Below are 18,209 nucleotides of genomic sequence, written 5' to 3'. Positions count from 1 at the left end.
GTGTGTTCCAACCGTAGGGAGATCGCAGTCCTCAACCTCCCTGAGAAAGTTTGTTCCAGGGTGCTGTGTAGACGGGTAAGAACCTCGGCTACAGAAAGTGCAATGTAGTTTTTGTCCAGGTCGCAGAACACTGGACCAGCTCTACACCCTTGCAAGGGTAATGGAGGGTACATGTGAGTTTACCCAAAGGATCTACATGTAGTTTGTAGCCTTGGAAAAGGCTTTTTCGCATTGCCAGCAGTTAAGTTCAGCCTGTTCAGGTGAACGTTGCCCTCCACTGTTGGCAAGGCTGTCCTTTCCGTTGATAATTTTTATGGACAGAATTTCTAGGCGCAGCCAAGGCTTTTAGGGAGTCTAGTCTGGGGGCCTTAGGCTCTCGTCTCTGCTATTTACAATGTGGTCCTGATGGCCACATCAGGCTGTGTGACCTTGAACCATTTACTGGGCCGGTGTGTGCATCTGAGTGTGAAGCTTCTGGGATGACACTCCGCACCTCCAAATCCGAGGCCATGGTCCTTGCAACCTCCGGGTTGTGAGGTCTTGCCCCAGGTGGTGAATTCAAGTATCTGGAGGTCTTGTTCAGTTGAGTGAGGCAAGGTTGGAGCATGGGGTCGACAGGCGGATTGGCGCAGCATCTACAGTAATGCGGTCGCTGTACCGGACCGTCGTGGTGAAGAGAGCTGAGCCGGAAGGCAAAGCTTTTAATTTACCGATCTATGTTCCCACCCTCACCTATGGACTTTAGCCATCACCTATGGAGATCGCGGCTACAAGCGGCCAAAATGAGTTTACCCCGTAGGGTGGCTGGACTCACCCTAAGAGATAGGGTGAGGAGCTCGGTCATCCGGGAGGGGCTCAGAGTAGAGCCGCTGCTCCTTCACATCATCAAGAGGGGCCAGTTGAGGTGGCTCGGGCATCTAGTCCGGATGCCTCCCGGACGCCTCCCTGGTGAGGTGTTCTGGGCATGCCCAGGCGGGAGGAGGCCCCGGGGCAGACCTAGGACACACTTCCCTACCGAGACTGCTGCCCCAGGGACCCGGACCCGGATAAGCGGAAGAAAATGGATGAATGGATGGATGGATGGATGGATGGATGGATGGATGGAAATTTACAGAACTAACTACAGAACAGGGGCGGGAGGTGGGGAGTGGGTGGGGTAGGTTAGTTTAAAGGACTAGGCACACCCCAGCATGTGTAGGACCTTGTCTGCAATACGCATTTTTTCAGACTCGTCACTGGTCTTAGAGGGAGTTGGAGTTTCATCTGGAGAGTCCGGTTCTGCAACAGAAACAAGACGCAAGTCAATCCAGTTGGACTTCAAAACTTCAAAATTACTTATTTTCACCCAAACTAACAGGTAATCTTTTTAATACTTGTATTGAGTCAAGTCATGTCTGATTAGACTTCTCAAGTGTGAATTGTATGGCACTTTAAAGCGTTCATTAGAATTCTCACTTTTCATTATTACTACACAGACTGATCCCTCTTAATGACATTTTATCATGTATTTGTTATTACTTTTGTAATATATACTTAATCATTTTATTAAATTTTGTATCACCTCTACCTGAACATGTTGTCTGGGGCTACATGCTCTTGATAGGGTTTCCCAGAGCAAACAGGTTCTGGGTGACGAGCCAGACAGTGAGTCAGAAGACTATGGAAAAAACCTAAAGGAGGCCACGTCACACCTGGACATGCTACACCGGGGCCCCACCCTGAATACAGGCCCAGGAGAGGGTCTCAGAGGCCCTGCCCAATAAAGTGACCCATGTTGACGCACCACTTTTAAAGGTAATTGCATCGTGTGTTGGGCGGCAATCGAGGGTGCCTGGGCGGTCTAGTCAAGATTAATGGAATGGAACATGGAACGTCACGTGGGAAAGGAGCCTAAACTTGTGCATAGACATAGTCTGACTCACCTGCAGTTCGGGCTCTAGAAACAAACCAAACTGGATCTTGTGGTTTGCACCCATCAGGTTAGGAGTCACGTCTTGCCCCTCGTGGTGGAGTTCAAGTGTCTCAGGATCTTGTTCATGAAAGGGGTAAGTAAGGCTGTAGCATGAGATCGACAGGCGCAGCATCCCGGGTAATGTGGTCTCTGCACTAGACTGTCGTGGTTAAGAGGGAGCTCAGCCAGAAATCAAAGCTCTCGATTTATCAATCGATCTACATTTCTACCCTCAACTACGGTCAAGATCTTTGGGCGACCAAAAAATTAAGATTGGGATAGAAGAGGCTGAAATGACTTTCCTCTGTAGGGTGGCTGGATTCACCCAAAAAGATAGGGTGAGGAGCCCAATCATCAAGGAGGAGCCCAGAGTAGAACCGCTGCTCCTTCACAACATCCAGAAGAGCCAGTTGAGGTGGCTGAGGTTAGTACGGATGCCTTCCTGGTGAGGTGTTCTGGGCATACACAGCCAGGAGGAGGCCCCAGGGTAGACCTAGAATTATGTCTCATAGCTGGCCTGGTAACGCCTCGTCCCCACAGTGGAACTGGAAGAGGTGTCTTGAACAGGTGAAAGTCTGCGACTTGGATAAGTGTAAGAAAAAGAAACATGTCTACTGATGAATCCAAGATTTGGCTTGTGGAGGTTGGATCGTAGAGTCAAGAGTGTGGAAAAGTCAGTGAAAATACTGCAATGACTTGAGAGAAACACCTTTTGGTGGAGGCAGCATAATGGTCTGGTCATCACTGAACGCAGAAAAATATTCAGATGAGATTCAGATGAGACTCTTGGTCGCAATCCCAAATATCCACAATCTGGGGCCAACTCAATCATTCAAGATCAACCCAAACGGAGCACTTGTGGGATTAGTTTGGGTGTGCTCATTGGGCTCGAGTGACCAATACAACCACATCGCCTGCTGACTTTTGATGACTCTTGTTCGAGGAATGCCATCCCACAACATTTTGTGAAGAGACTGTTGACCACCTAGGCTGTTGTGGTTGTACATGTTTTTTTCACATGCTACTGAGGCACAGGGGCACTCAGTTGTGCGAGGGATGGATACAGAGTAGACTTCTGTAAATGCCATTTTTACAGGTATACAGGTATATGGCACAACATTAATAGTACTGTATGTGAGGGAATTATGTTGGCATACCTGTAACAGCGGTGGCTGCTGTAAAACTGCGCCGCCTTCTCCTGTTACCCTACACGCAAACACATTTTTGTACTTTCTGTCTAACATAGGCTGATCAAGTCAGTTTTGTTATACTTTGCAGGTTGGCCTCACATAGTTGTCGCTGTTGGACCATTCCGGATACATTTGGGAATGGAGTTTTTTTTCAGCATCAGCGATCTTATAATATTTAGCCTGTCCCTCATCAGTCAGCAACTTCCACTGCAGACAAAGGAAAAAAATATTCAGGAACTAAATACAGGAGGAAACGGGGGACAAAATCACACTCACCATATGTCCCAGGACAGTATTGACAGACGCACTGTCCTTTAAATTCATTTGCGCCTTCACATGTTGCCTCTGCTCCTTCAGAAAGCACATGAAGGCGTTGGGCGGCTTCTTGACGTACGGCTGGTCTACATCCCGTATGCGCCGGCGCCTTCGTTTTCTTCTGATATATAGAAGAAAATATGTAAAGAACTCAAGGTTAACTTTGAGTGAAACTGGGAGGAAAACTGTTTGATCAAGGTCCAAATTAAAGACCATCATGCAGAACTTCAATACCACAGGTCAGCTTACAGAGCATGAAGCCATAAAAAGAAATGAGCTTCAGAGGGGCACGACACAACAAATGTAGCAGCAAGTGGCTTTTGCTTCCAGGCAGTGGTGGGGAGTGGAGATCAGTGGGAGTCAACACCATGGTGATAAGAGTGTTGGGCCAGAGGGGATGAGATAGATGATAAATAGAAGTGTACGTAAGATGGACCTGAAGGGACACTGAAATGATCTGCACTTCCAACTGATTCGTTATGTACAGGTAAAGATGAATACAAACATACAAATACAAATATATACAAATAAGCAGCACACTGACTGTGATGCAGTATTTATCAAATTTTAAACCCAGATGTATGTTTAACATAGCAGCTCAGGCACAGTAACATTGCCAACAATTATATTTGTATTGTATTTGTATATTGTATATTATAGTTTTTTTGCAGGTCTGAGTTATAGTAGATCCACCAGCGAATGGCAAAAAACGACAACTGAGACACCCATAAAAATTTCATTTTTTTGACACACGGCTTGCTCCCTTTTCTCCAAACCCTCCCATTAGTTGGACGTTGACATTCTCTCCAATTTTGGATCAACATTTGCAATAGAAGTGATTAGATTAGCTCAAGCTCCAGAACCCTACTCTTCGCTTTTCAGTTTCCATTGTTCACTCATAACACAATCCAGGTTTATGCCCTAAAGACGCCTCACACTTATTAAACCCATTTAAAGTATAAAATGTACAGTACTGGTACTCACCACTAATCAATGCTCCTGTAGCAAAAAAACTTTTGTGTCTAAAGTCACGGCACGCAACTACGCCGAATGAAGTGCGAAATCTCAACGCTCAGGGCAGACACATTTTTTTACACGCATTTAAAGCAAAAAATGTACTCGCCATTAATGAATGCTTCCATATAGGGGTGCAACGATTACAAATTTCTGGCCGAAAAAATAAAAACATTTAAATTCTGGCCTATCATCAATCACTGATCTTTAAAAGGTCTGACCTGCCGATTCCGATTTTGGCCGACACGGACATTTTTTTTATAATTGACACCATACACCTTCTTCCCACCTCCCCTAGCACAGGAACACATTTACAGCAACACACACAATCACTAGGGCTGTAGCGATGCACTAAACTCGCGATACATTATATTTAGCTCACGATACGATATATATTGCGATATTCAGCCAACGATACGGTTCGATAAGATCACTTACATCATTTTTGGAAATATTTTCAACTTCGGTGGCAGCTTTTGAGTGTTCCATTGACTTGGATTGAATGAACTGAATTGACAACTGAAAGCGTCAGTCACACAATGTGTGGCTCTGACTGGACAAAGAGTCAACAGCTGAATCGACAGACGTCGGCGTCTCTGTAACTTGCTCATGCTAGCAATGACAGTAGAGACGACTTGACCTAGACGGAAAATGAGGGATTTCATTGGGACTTAATATTTCAACAGGAAATATCAATATATCTCAATATATCAAAATCACCCAGCACAATAATATAAAGGGTCATTTCATTGCATTGACGAGACCACAGTCACTGCAGAAAGTACTGTACATAATAGTAAGTAAAAAAAGAAGATCAAGGAACTTTCCCAATGCTAACATGTATGAGTCTATATTATGTTTTGTTTAAATCTCAAATTGCTCATTTTCTGTTATTATATCTGCTATAGTAGGTAATACGAGCGTAAAGATGACTACAAGGGTGCTATTTCATGTCTAGAAGTCTCTAATAATGTTACAAACGCTATTTAGAAGGTAGTAAACAGGTTTTAAAATTCTCTAACTACAAGATATATTTGATTTATGAAATTGGGAATCCTACTTCACTGAAATTCTGTTATACCGGTCAAATCTGGAACCAATTAACCGCAATAAATGAGGGAGAAATGTATTTATAAATTATTACCAACTTATGGTGAATGATAGGCCGTTTTTTCCAGACATGGCATTGTCTTATCTGTTTACAAAACCTTTGGAAAAGCACATAAATGTTCTCAATATGTTGCTTGACAATTACCTGAGGGTAATCCTGACACAAGTCCAGTAAAACGTTGAATTATTCAATAGGGCAGAGTGTATAAACAGCAACCTCGCAGAGCCTTACTAGCAGGACACTCAGCAGGCCTATGCAGCAGACACCTGTATGTACTTATCTCCGTGTACGTAGCTAATCTTATTACTCACCAAAAAAACCCCTAAATCTACAAAACGTTCTTGTTTTTAATTGTATTTTTTTATGTTTTGTCAGTCACTGGCCACTACACCAGTCATGAGAGAATCACTAAAGTCAATCTTACTTTGTGGTTGTATTTGGTGCAGCAGCAAAGACAGGTGGCCCCGTAATGTGGTAAACCACCCCTCCATTCCTACATTAATAAAAAGAGACACAAAAACATTTTTACGTCAAAATTTTTATCAATGATTGGACAGTGGGGAAGTCACTAATTTGGAAATAATGCATACTTTGAGGTGGATGTTATTGGAGCAGCAAAGACGGGACCTGACATCTGGTAGACTTCACCCCCATTCCTTTAATGTAAAACATGCAGAACGTTTGTATCTAAATTATGTGTTAGTGTGTGTCGATTTTCTTACATCATCCCAGCTGGACACCAACTGGAGTTTTCAGGGTGTGTTCCCCCAGGGACTGACATATTCTGGAAACGCAAATATGCAAAGCTGTAAAACAGGTTGCACCCGTGTCATCATTCCACAAGAGGGCAGCATGAAGCCTCCCATCTTTGAAATCATGTTTTGACGCCTGAATAAATGATCGATTTAAATCTCCCATCTTAACATGCGATGTCTCATTTCATAATACAAATGCTGGTAAACTAACCCCTATACAACCTGTTGCTGGGTCCTTTCCAGCCAACTACAAACCACATTACTATTTGTCATGTACTTACCTGGGGGGCACCCGCCTGACTTTTGATGTCAAATGCATGCATGTCGTACGGATTAGAGTGAGGTCCTGCCATCATCTGACCTGGCTGCACAAAATCTGGGCATGGCGGGACACACCCACTGTAACCTCTGCTGTGACCTGCGACCGGCTGACAGTGGGGGTCAGACCTGAGCCCAGGAGGGACGGCGGCAGCATTTGAAGGTGGAGAGCTGGCTGTGGTACACAACATGCTGCTGACCACCTCCAGCAGAGTGGAAACAACTTCCTCCCACTTGAGCTCTGCTATAACTTTCTCAAACTCTGCCCTGAGCTGCTCCATGCTGGTAGAACTAGCTGCCTCTGACCCTACAGCCTGCTCTCACTCCTGAAGAATGACAACGACTGAAGACTATTGGCCTCCTGTGACACACATTGATAGGAAGCTGCTTTTGAGACACTTTGGAAAGTAACATCATAGCTCACACATAGAATAATAATGGCTTTAAAGCATAACATATATAATTTAAAGAGTGATGTCTAGTGTACAAAGTATTTAAAATGAGCAAGGAACCATATTTGGTAACAAGCTTAAAGGTAACGTTCAGAGTGAACAAGTTATAAAAACAATAAAGTATGACATGATGATATGATATTACAAAAATATTACAACATGATGTGATTTAAAATGACGATTTTCTAAGTGTTGCAGTTGCAGCACTGAATGGGACCTCGCACCCCCATGCTACTCGGGGTTCTGAAAGTCGGTTGGCACGCGGGACGCAGGACTCGACGCGAGTTGCTTGACTTTGAAAGAAATCAGTGCATCTCGAGCAGAATATCCACATTTATATTATTTGGCCCGTAGGGACGCCCTTGGAGTCAATTACAGTCATCTCTCACCACTTTGCGGTTCAAATTTCACAGCTTCACTCTACCACGGTTTCATGGTTGACGAAGGCCTATTAATAGTAAAAAAATTATGCACATTTCATCAAATTTTACTATTCTTCGCCTAGATAAAGCATTTTCAAGCATAAAAATGGCCAAATGAATGAAAATATAAATATAACGCATTCAGTAGTATTCTATACTGGTCACTAGGTGTCAGTAATGTTACATTGATGAGACAAACCCTGCAAGAAGTATGCTGTCCAATAAAAAAAACAAAAACAAAAAAAACAGAACTCTCCCATTGCTAAGATTTGAGTCTATGGTATGTCTTATTTATGTATAATACCGCTTATTTTCTGTAATTATGTCAACTATATTGGGGAATATGAGTGTAAAGTTGACTAAAATGGTGTTAATTCTTGTCTAGAGGGCTCTAATAATGTTAAAAACCGTATTTCGAAGGTCGGAAACAAGGTCTGTATGCTCTATACATGAAAATATTTGATTTAGAAACAAGGAATTGTTCTTTGCGGAAATGCTGTTATCACAGTCGGGTCTGGAAGCAATTAACCGCGATAAACAAGACATTACTGTGGATATTGGTATCAACACTTGAGCTTTTGCTCTTTACATTTGCTGTTTTTATTTTTATAGTGTGCCACGGGCCGCAAATGGCTCTTCATTTGTGGTTGAGCGCGTGACGTGATGTTAAAAGTGAGCAACCAAAACTCTCATTGACTTTTTAGCTTGTTAGCTTCCTTCGCCGTGAGTCAACAATGGTAATTAAAACGAGAAGAGAGTGTTGTTGCAGCTGGAACTAATTGATGCGCTACAACACTCAGTCTGTTTATTCTAAATCGGAGAAGAAAGCGTTCACAAACTCGGAACTGGATTTGGCCAAAGAGCAGCCAAGTGTATTAAAGGGTCAAAGACGTATGAAAATGTATACATGTTGGCAGGTCTGTGTAGCTTTGTCTTTCTGTTTAGTATCTGTGATTTTGATTGTTCTCCTGAACCAAAAAGGCCAACTTTGTTTGCAAACGTAGGTTCTTGAGATTTTTTGGAGACGGCACCACTGAAATATTACATTTTTCACATGCCTCGCTTGCAAATTTATTGCTTTTTCATGCATGATAAGGGCCCCAATCATGCTACGAATTGCATAGATAAACAGTAATAAACATTGCAGTTTCAATTATTTTATGACACTTGAGTGGTGGCACCTTTAAGGCTAAATTGAGCTAAACACTGACTTTGTCTTTGATTTAAAAAAAAGCAGGAAAAATTACATATTACTTGAATCCGAACAAATAATGCCAAGTTTGAAATGGTGACGAGTGATCAAGGGCATAGACATTTCCGACACCCTTGTTGCTAGGATACGGCAGAGAAACGAAACCTAAAGTTGGGGACAAGTTTAAAACGTAAAAGGAAGGCCAATATTAAATAAATTAATCACATTACATTAACGGAGTGTTTCCCAAAAAACGATGTCAACTACTTAGTCATAAATAGTGGAAATATGGAAATAAATAAGAAATGAGGCTGCTTACCACAGCGATCACTGACGAGTCATTTCGCCCAACCTGAACTTGTGAGACAAGTTCTCAATATCTCTCCGGGTTAGGAGTATTCCGTTTTTTCTGTAGAGTTCAGGCTGTCAAGTGAATGCTGAGCCAAGTGCTTCTGAAATGAGACAGCAGATAGAAAACTTGTCATATGAAAGGCACAACATGTCACATAGAAATATACGTTGCGTGGCAACCATACACACAACGATCGTTTCCGTGGGCCTATCCGTCCATGTTGGTATTCATTTTCTACATCTCCTCTTTTGTATCACTACGACGGAGTAGGGAGTAAAATCATACCGGATTTCATTCCAGGCTAGAATAATGAGGCGCGCCTAACCTCCAAGTCACACGAGGGCGCCAGAGGACCCTTAATGTAATAATGTCCCACTGATAAGCGCTTGTAACAACTAGGGGTGGGCGATACTGCCGATTTCTGCACCAATTTCTCCGATACCAAGTATATACACTCAGTATTGCCGATCGTGATACTTTTTAAGTTTGTGAAAAAACATTAAATTATTTTGCTATTTTTGCCATTAATTTGTTGATCATGATTAGTATCAGAACATTTCGGCTAACAAAAAACGGCTAACTTATCAACAAAGTTATTTGTGAACAATTTATAGATACTGTACTTGATTGCTCTTTGCAGGAAATTACGTTTTTGCTCCAGCAGCCACTTTTACAGACATTACAGTACGAATAGGAAGAAAGTAAACAATACCAATTTTAAATTAAGAAAATATGATCAAATTTAATGAAAATAATGTACATAATTATGTACATTATAAAGTATAAATACCTGATTTTGAGCATAAATGTATTACGTGCATTGGTATATTTGTACACATGACACACACACGTGTGTTCTGTAATTTCTACATAGTAGACAAATGTACAAGAATCACTTTGTATAGAACACAAAAATAGCAATACAGTATATGAATACAACAAAATAAGACAATGTGACAATGTCAACGTAATAAAACTAATAAAACTATTCCCTTTTAATACATAAAAAATATATACATACAGAGATATTTGTGAAATAAACAGGCGAAAACTCAAGAACAACGATCTAATAACGCTAGTATCGCTCAGATGCTATATCTTGGTATCGAGTCAGTCGATATTTGTATCGATCCGCCCACTCCCCGAGCAACAACTTCCTATCGAGGGCAGGAACTTTTCACCTTCGATGTTGACTAAACGACAGCACTTTTCCTTTAGAGACGCGTCTTGTGCCTTATGAAATGACGTGACGCCTTCACAATCCATCGTGCAAGGTAATGTCATATAAAATCCCTAAAGACCCGAAAAACGTCTCGTTTTCGTTCTGTTCTCCCTTTGTTTGATCGGAGAAAACACGTGCACACGTGGTGTTGATGACAGAAAAGTATGGCCCGTGATCTATTTTGTTATCATCAAGGTATGTATTCTTTCATGTCAACTCGTATTAAACGTTCCTCATTGTATACTGCGGACAAGTTTTTCTTAAAGCCGATGTTCTCCTATTATGTTTCCATCTCAAATGGCACATTTGAACCTATTTCGGCAAATAAGGTTATGTAAAAGTGGCTACATAATTGATTGACGTAATAGTTAGCCTTCAAGCCCCTGAATATACTGCATGTACTGCAGGGCTTTTCAGTGGCTTGCAACACTTACTGTACCTAATTTGGTATCAGTTATTATCTTAAAGTGTTCATTTGTCCCACTTTCCCCTTTTGATCCTCTCGTATGGTACATACATAACATATACATTTTATTTATGTAAGCTTTAGGGCGCGTTCAAGCTTGTCATTTAAAACGGACTGTTTGGTCCAGTGTGAATGCAGTTCAGGGCCAAAAGTACCGGACCAAACAGGGAAAAGAGACTGCCTGAGAGAAGGGATGCAAGTTCGAATGGCGACCACACTAACAGATCAAAACACTGGCTATGATGTCAACAAATGCGACCGTTACAAGGCGATGCGTAGCAACAGTCAGCAAATCATCAAAAAAGAAGTGCTAAATGCCAGAAGACTAAGTACAATACATTTACATTACAGCTAGTAAAGTACAAAAAAAGTCTTCCAGAAAAAGGAAAGTCCTACATGTGCTCGTGACCCGGAAGACGTCATGTTGTTGTGGGGGCTTGAGATCGTGGGACAATGTACTTGAGTCGTGGATATGATTAACTGAGACCATCTATTTGTATTACACTGACATAAACATGTTTTCGTGTTCAAACAGGTCAAAGAAGAGCAATGTAAAAACATGGCTGCGCTTCCTTTTCACTGCACCGAAGACTACAGCCGTAGGATCTGGAGAAGATAATATAAACCTGCTTGTTTTCTGATTTGAAAAGTTCTGACTGTGGAGCAGTGGTCATGCTGGCAGACACAGACCAAACTGTGCCACATTTTGAGAACCCTCCCCCTCCTGAGGTCATGAATGCCAACAAGTCAGGCCGGAGGACCAACCAGCTTCATTTCATGCAGAATGTAGTGGTCAAGGCTGTGTGGAGGCACCATTTTGCCTGGCCTTTTTATCATCCTGTTGATGCTGTGGCTCTTCAACTACCAGTGAGTACTGGCCACAAATGAATATATGGTACTTTCTTTCACCTACCAATGTATAAAAGAAAGAATAACACAATATCATATTAAAACACAGGAAAAAAACACACTAAATGAATAATGACTCATCACTGGTGCATGAACTGAATTCTGTTTTCCAGAGAGAAGATGGTCATAGCCTGGTTTTGATGTGCAACCATTGTTTTGGTAGTGGTTCCGAGCTGAAAACCCAGTCTTACACAAGTAATTGGACTGGAATAGCAACAACATATTCAGTGCCATTTTGGGAAGTTCTGGGTAGTTCTTTTTAACTGAAATCCAAATTGTTGGAACAACAAACTTCTCCCCGTATGGAGTTTGTCTATTCGCACTGGCCAACTTTGACCCCAAAGTCCAAGTTAGTAATAAATAAGTTAGGTCATAGTTATTTACATAAATAACGCAAAATAAAAGTGTGTCTATGGGTTTAAATATTGCAGCCCCACCCACGGTCTGGTTTTAGGGGACCCCGTTCTGAAGACAATTCTACAAAACATAGCTTTTGCTGCAAAGTGACACCAACAAACATTGTCAGTATAACATGTATTCTTTCTATGAATTAGGATTATCATACCGTAATAACCAATCCCATGGATTTGGGGACCATCAAGCAACGGCTCGAGAACAACTACTATTGGAGTGCCAGTGAATGTTTGCAAGACTTCAATACCATGTTCACCAACTGCTACATTTACAACAAGGTATGACCCTTGCAGGTTGATATAGATAGCTGCTTTGCCTCTTTATTACTCATAGATATCGCCCTTCCCCATCCCCTCCTCCAGCCTACAGATGATATTGTGCTGATGGCACTGGCATTGGAAAAGACTTATTTGCAAAAAGTCTCTCAGATGCCCCAGAAGGAAGTGGAGCTCTTGCCTCATGCAGCCAAAGGGAAAGGCAAAAATACACTTCCAGGTAATGAAGTATTGCTTTTTAGAATGCTGCACCAGATGACTTCATGTATGAAAAACTACTTGACTTTGGGGTGTGCCGCAGGCAAGTCACAGGAAACCAGATTCTCTTTAACATAACTGTTGCTACTAATGTGCAACCCATCTTTTTTGAATGAGTTTGACTTTTGTTATGCAAATAACAAGAACGACCAAAAGTGCGTCGCATGGGTAGAAAACAACAAAGGATGCGCGCACTTAAAATAATTTTTTTAAGAAATACCTTACCACCATTATATACTGACTTATGGATTTTCCTCGCCAACAGACTAAAATATATACATATATAAATGTATGCATGTATTGTACAAGTGCATCTCAATGACTTATTTGATTTGATTAATTTCAGTATTTAAATTCAAAAATTAACATTTAACGTACTGCCTTTTAAGTTAAAATGGGGTGTTTGTTTGCTTTTTGGCAAGACTAAGTGGCCGCAGTAATTCTTTTGAGTTGAGCTTATTGTTAGGCGCACAAGTTGAACAATACACATGATGCCAGACGCCTATTCTTAATACTTTCTAATGTTCTTCTGCCTTGGAGACTATATGTCTGTAAGTAATGTGCAACTATAATAATAGTGTCTGTGTGGTTTGAGAAATGTTGTATTTCAGAAAGCATTGTTTAATAAGGACACTGATTATGTCTCGCTTGGAGATTGCCACAGACTAACTAAACACACATGTATGATTTTCAGTCTGTTTTAATTGATTTGTGAAGGCAAAAAGGAAGTTTTGGCATACGTTTCTACACACCGGTATCCATATACCTTAAAAAAAAAAAAAGGGACTTACGCTTCTGTAGCTGTAGTTTGTCTCATTGGCGGTGTAAACATTTATCCCTCTCTCTGGCCTCGATGTCTTCTCTTGTGAATTTAATGTTGTTAGGAGCAGCGCCATGACACTCCTCAAGCTAGCTTAGTCATATACCGATAAATGCCACTTCCAGCCCAGTGCGACTTGTACATATTTTTTTCTTCTTCATGACACTTTTTTCGACTGATGCGACTTACAGTCCAGCAAATAAGGTAATCAAAACTCAAATTCAGTTTCTCATCAAATGAAGAATAAAAGTTCAGTATTGTAATCTACTGGTTCACACTCCAGTCAGCACTTCCTGAGCTTTTAATTGGTGTCTTAGAAATCAAGAAAGCTTTGCACAGTATTCTAATTCAGATGCACCTCTGTGTTCACCTAAGTCTTTCAATAAGTGCTAGGTTCTCTTTGCCTGCATAGAAATAATTTTTTGAACAGTATTTATTGGAACAGCCAATTCTCACAGCAGTGACCATGTTCAAGGAGGTCAATGAAGATGTCAAGATGAAGAATTGTAGATTTATGCAAATTTGTGTATGTACAGTGGTGTTGTGTGGGTTGCCAGTCACCAGGGTTTCACCACGCTAGTACTGAACCTTTTTGACCCTTTCGGGTCACTGTAATTTTTGCACAATATTCAGTAATGCAAATGTAACCAATGCAGGTGGGAAGGGTTCACCCACATTTCTTTCAGATATGACCCCTCAGCTGAAGCCCTTTGGTGCCAGCTCACCTTCCACCTTTCACCTTCCTGCAGAGCAGCCACATGCCAACACCGTATGTGATCTCAACCTGCATCATATGATGGATTATGTAGGACATTTTTTTTTTTTTATCCTTACCCTTCATTTAATTCTGCTATTGAAGAAGATGGGCCTTAAGAGGAAGAACAGCACCGTCACCGACACAACCGGGCTGAATAAGTCACCTGAAAGCAAGAAAAGATACAACAACCTCGGTGGGGCCAAGCATCTTTCTACCATCAATGTCGATGGAAAAGAATCAGTGTCACAAGGAGCTGAGACATTCCAGCTGAGTAAACCGCTCAAGTACTGCGAGGACATCTTGCAGGAAATGCTCTCAAAGAAGCACGTAGCGTACGCGTGGCCCTTCTACAAGCCTGTGGATGCTAAAGCTTTGAAACTGCACGATTATCATGATATCATCAAATACCCCATGGATCTCAGTACTGTCAAGGTATTAATGGTGATGAGTGTATTTTTGTTGCTACCAAATGGTTCTATTCACTCCGGTGAAGGATACTTCTTTTGACTCGTTTTATTTCTAGACAAAAATGGACAGACGAGAGTACCAGGATGCGCAAAGATTCGCTGCAGACGTCAGATTAATTTTCTCCAACTGCTACAAATATAACCCCCCAGACCATGCTGTAGTCGCCCAGGCCAAGAAACTTCAGGTGTGTTTTTGGGGAAAAATCAAGCAGTTAGAATGATGCAAGTTCTCTTGATTGAACTTGTTTGATTCCATCGTTCCTGTTGGCGCCAGAGTTTGTTTGAGAAGAGGTTTGCAAAGATTCCAGACGAGCCTGTCTTGGTGACTCCAACGGGGGGCTCCAGCCTGACTCTTGGTGGGTTGAGTGCCAGAGGCTCATCCATTTTGGACAAAACTGACCCCCAATTTGCAGAGTTGCAAAAACAGGTGGGCATATGTATTGCTTCAAACATAGCTCCAAAAATATGTGGTCAAAGTCTACATTAACTACCACAGCCAGACATACTACTAACATATTACACTCACTGGACTCAAAATCAAATGGGCCTGCGCAATTTAATGAGGTCCAGTACAAAAAGTTTATCAGAAGTTAGGCTTTTCCAACAATAAGGCATAAGAAGACACAGTTTTGACGGGCACTGTCGAGACATATTTAACAATAATTGTTGCACTTCTTGTTTGCACTTTAATTGATAATATCGGGAGGTATTTTTATCATTTTGATCATCTTATTTAGGATACAACAGATCATTGTGTATTGAATGTAGCTGTCAATATTTGGTGTACCTAAGGTTCTGGTCGGTGAGTGTATTTTAGCGTTGACACCACTTTATTTTCGTAGCCTTTAACTCAAACTCCATTTCAAATCTGTCAGACACAGTGTACAGGGGCTCAACAGCAGTTTGCTACATTGTCTGAAACCCCTCCAAATAAAATGAAGAAAAACCTGACAGAAAAGGAAAAAGACAGCAGGCTAAGTAGAGGCAGCACTGAATGCGGTCAGACTGTCAGCTCTAGGTATGACGTCCACTCAATGTTTTATTATTTCTGGGAAAAAGGTAGTTATTAAGGTATTTTTTCCAAAACACTCTCTATTTTCAGTCAGTCAAATAACAACTGTGATGAGGAATCCCTGCAAATGACATACGACGAGAAGCACCAACTGAGCCTCGACATCAACAGACTGTCCAGCATAAAGCTAGGTGGCGTGGTGCACATCATTCAGACACGAGAGCCATCTATGTGTGACACCAATCCAGAAGAGCTTGAGATCGACTTTGAGATACTGAAACCATCCACTCTGCGTAAACTGCAGCAGTATGTCCGGTCTTGTCTATGCAAGAAGTTCAAGAGATTTCAAAGTAAGTATAAAATTGTAAATTGGTTCCAATTGCGTCTGTTCCATTTACTTAGCCGCTCTGCTTCATTTTTTCCCCCTTTTAACCACCAGAGAAGAGTCCAGCTGAGTCTCATCAGATAGAAAGTAGCACCTCAGATTCTGATGTCAGCAGTTCTGAAGGCTCCAGTTCAGAAAACAATGACTCGTGTTTTGTATTTCGTACTCCCTCTCCAGATTTTACTGTCTAAATAATAAAAACATGTACAGTGTATATATAGCTATTTTTTTGTAATAAACCCACTTTCTCCAGTTGTTTTATATTTTTCCCCTCATGTGATACACAGGTGATTCAAAAAGAATGAGCCAAAATCATCACGCAATATTTCAAAAATGAAAAACGGGAGAAAACTCCAGCTTGGACACGTGTTGTACATACCTTCAAGTTTTTATTTCTTCTTTTACAAGTGCTCAATGTGGCCACCACCGGCGGCACGGATTTTGGCGCATTCTTTTTTAATCACCCTGTATTATAAAATATTTGGGATGGCAACCAGCTGAAGTAAATTCATCCGCCCACCCAGGATGTTGATCAAACCAGGAATCACCAAGCCTCACGTGAACTGGAAACTGCTGGAACACCAGTGTCAAGCCAATTATACATTGCCATGGACTGAGACAGTGCTGACCAAGAAAGAAACCCGTCCTTCGACATCTTCAAGCTTTCAACCTGATCACTGTAGCCACTGTCAAGCATGGTGGTGGGAGCATCCTTCTCTGGTTTGCTGCTAGTAGTACTGGTCCACATAGTGGATGGATTCATGAAGTACTACCTCCAAATTCTTAGACTTCTCCTGAGATCAACAGGTTGACAGCTGAAACTACCCCAATTGCATGTTCCAACAGGACAATGGTCCCAAACACACGTGACAACTGTTCTTGGAGTGGATACATTTATCCAAGGACTTTATCCAATGGCCTTCTGAAAGACCCAACCAGAACCCTATTGAACATTTTGCAGATAGTGTTTAAAAGCAGAGTCAAAGCCAGGAAACCCAAGCAATTTAAGTGAATTTTGCCAAGTGGATGGTCAAATATGCAACCTTAATTATGCCAAAATATTTGTGATGGCACACCTGGTCCAGGTGGTTCATCAAATATTAGTGGTGTATGTACAGTGGAAACGATAAGTATTTAATCTCCTGCTGATTTTTGTATGCACATTCCAGAATTTTATTGTAGGCTTATTGCAACAGAGAGCGAACGTTAAAAAAAGCAGAAAAAATGTAATGACAGTAAATATAAATTAATTTGAAGTTGACTATGGCAAATCCAATGCCAAATGTGACTTAGTACTTTGTGGAGAAACCCTTGTTAGCAAGCACAGAGGCCAGATGTTGCACACATCTCATCTTGGTCTGAGAAACAGCCTCATAGCAAATGTTTCCTCCATGTTTGACAGCAGGCATGTGTTTTGGTGCTGGTTTATATCCAGCAATTCTCTGCCTCTAAACACGTGGTGTTGAGTTGATGCCAAAGAGCTCAATTTTTTTTTTGCCTCACCGCATCACATGCGACCGTGCCATGTCTAGTCTTTGAGGTGTTTATTGGCAAACTCCAGACAGGCTTGTACTGTATGTGTCTTTTTGAGCAGGGGGACCTCAAAGCGAAGTTGTATCGGATCTGGTTGGGTTTAGTCGCCTTTATGTACTTATGACTGTGACGCCACTGGTCTAAAGCTGACTTTTTCAGGCTTCACTTGTCTAAGCTTTACAAGCTTCTTATCTTCTTATTGTGGGTTTGAAATTTTGCAGCTGAGCTGTAGTTCTGCAATCATCCAGAAAGTGGCAATCATGCGCCATCTTTTGCATGGAGTCACTTTTTCAGTTTTACGATAGTTTTTTTTTTTTTTTTTTTTTTTAGAATGGGTCATATTCTGTACGTTATCATTTATTTTACTTCCACGTCTGTAGGAGTATGTAGTGCTTTGTACATTTTACAAAACAGGTGAAGGCCAGTGATACACGGATTGTGTATCAACTGCCAAATCTGAGACCGCATGCAAGGGCATTCATCATTGACTTTTGCGGTGAAACTCTGTGACCTGCATGGAATTGGCCACCTAGCAGCCCACTCCCACAACAACCTTGAGGGCATGATTGATCAGTGCCACAAGTTCAGTGACAAGTCATCATTACTGGAACCTGTGGCC

At 41.5% G+C, this 18,209-nt stretch overlaps 2 protein-coding genes across 7 annotated transcripts; one reads left to right on the top strand and one right to left on the bottom strand.

The window, feature by feature from the left end:
* Positions 1-884: 884 nt before the first annotated feature.
* LOC129170435 (lymphoid enhancer-binding factor 1-like) lies at positions 885-11,190 on the bottom strand. 3 transcript variants are annotated; one of them, XM_054758000.1, is made up of 9 exons: positions 11,157-11,190; positions 9,040-9,172; positions 6,304-6,365; positions 6,172-6,237; positions 6,006-6,074; positions 3,418-3,577; positions 3,241-3,348; positions 3,109-3,157; positions 885-1,278 (listed from the first exon to the last, which is right to left on the bottom strand). In XM_054758000.1, exons 3-9 carry the CDS (start codon positions 6,360-6,362, stop codon positions 1,175-1,177), a joined length of 615 nt encoding a protein of 204 aa, XP_054613975.1. In that variant the 5' UTR covers positions 6,363-6,365; positions 9,040-9,172; positions 11,157-11,190; the 3' UTR covers positions 885-1,174. The 3 variants fall into 3 exon arrangements, with proteins under 3 accessions (XP_054613975.1, XP_054613974.1, XP_054613976.1); XM_054757999.1 differs by lacking the exon at positions 11,157-11,190 and adding an exon at positions 9,257-9,413; XM_054758001.1 differs by lacking the exon at positions 11,157-11,190 and adding an exon at positions 9,261-9,413.
* LOC129170434 (bromodomain-containing protein 3-like) lies at positions 10,209-16,309 on the top strand. Of its 4 annotated transcripts, none has more exons than XM_054757998.1 (11): positions 10,209-10,346; positions 11,296-11,627; positions 12,224-12,361; positions 12,446-12,578; positions 14,123-14,205; positions 14,296-14,625; positions 14,717-14,845; positions 14,935-15,087; positions 15,536-15,678; positions 15,763-16,022; positions 16,112-16,309. In XM_054757998.1, the coding sequence occupies exons 2-11, from the start codon at positions 11,433-11,435 to the stop codon at positions 16,246-16,248; spliced, it is 1,701 nt and encodes a 566-aa protein (XP_054613973.1). In that variant the 5' UTR covers positions 10,209-10,346; positions 11,296-11,432; the 3' UTR covers positions 16,249-16,309. The 4 variants fall into 4 exon arrangements, with proteins under 4 accessions (XP_054613973.1, XP_054613972.1, XP_054613969.1 ...); XM_054757997.1 differs by having other exon boundaries at positions 14,093-14,205; positions 14,299-14,625; XM_054757994.1 differs by having other exon boundaries at positions 14,093-14,205.
* The last annotated feature ends 1,900 nt before the right edge of the window (positions 16,310-18,209 follow it).

Source organism: Dunckerocampus dactyliophorus, chromosome 17 (assembly GCF_027744805.1).
Source record: "Dunckerocampus dactyliophorus isolate RoL2022-P2 chromosome 17, RoL_Ddac_1.1, whole genome shotgun sequence".
Taxonomy (NCBI): domain Eukaryota; kingdom Metazoa; phylum Chordata; class Actinopteri; order Syngnathiformes; family Syngnathidae; genus Dunckerocampus; species Dunckerocampus dactyliophorus.
This window is presented reverse-complemented; position numbering and strand designations above follow the sequence as displayed.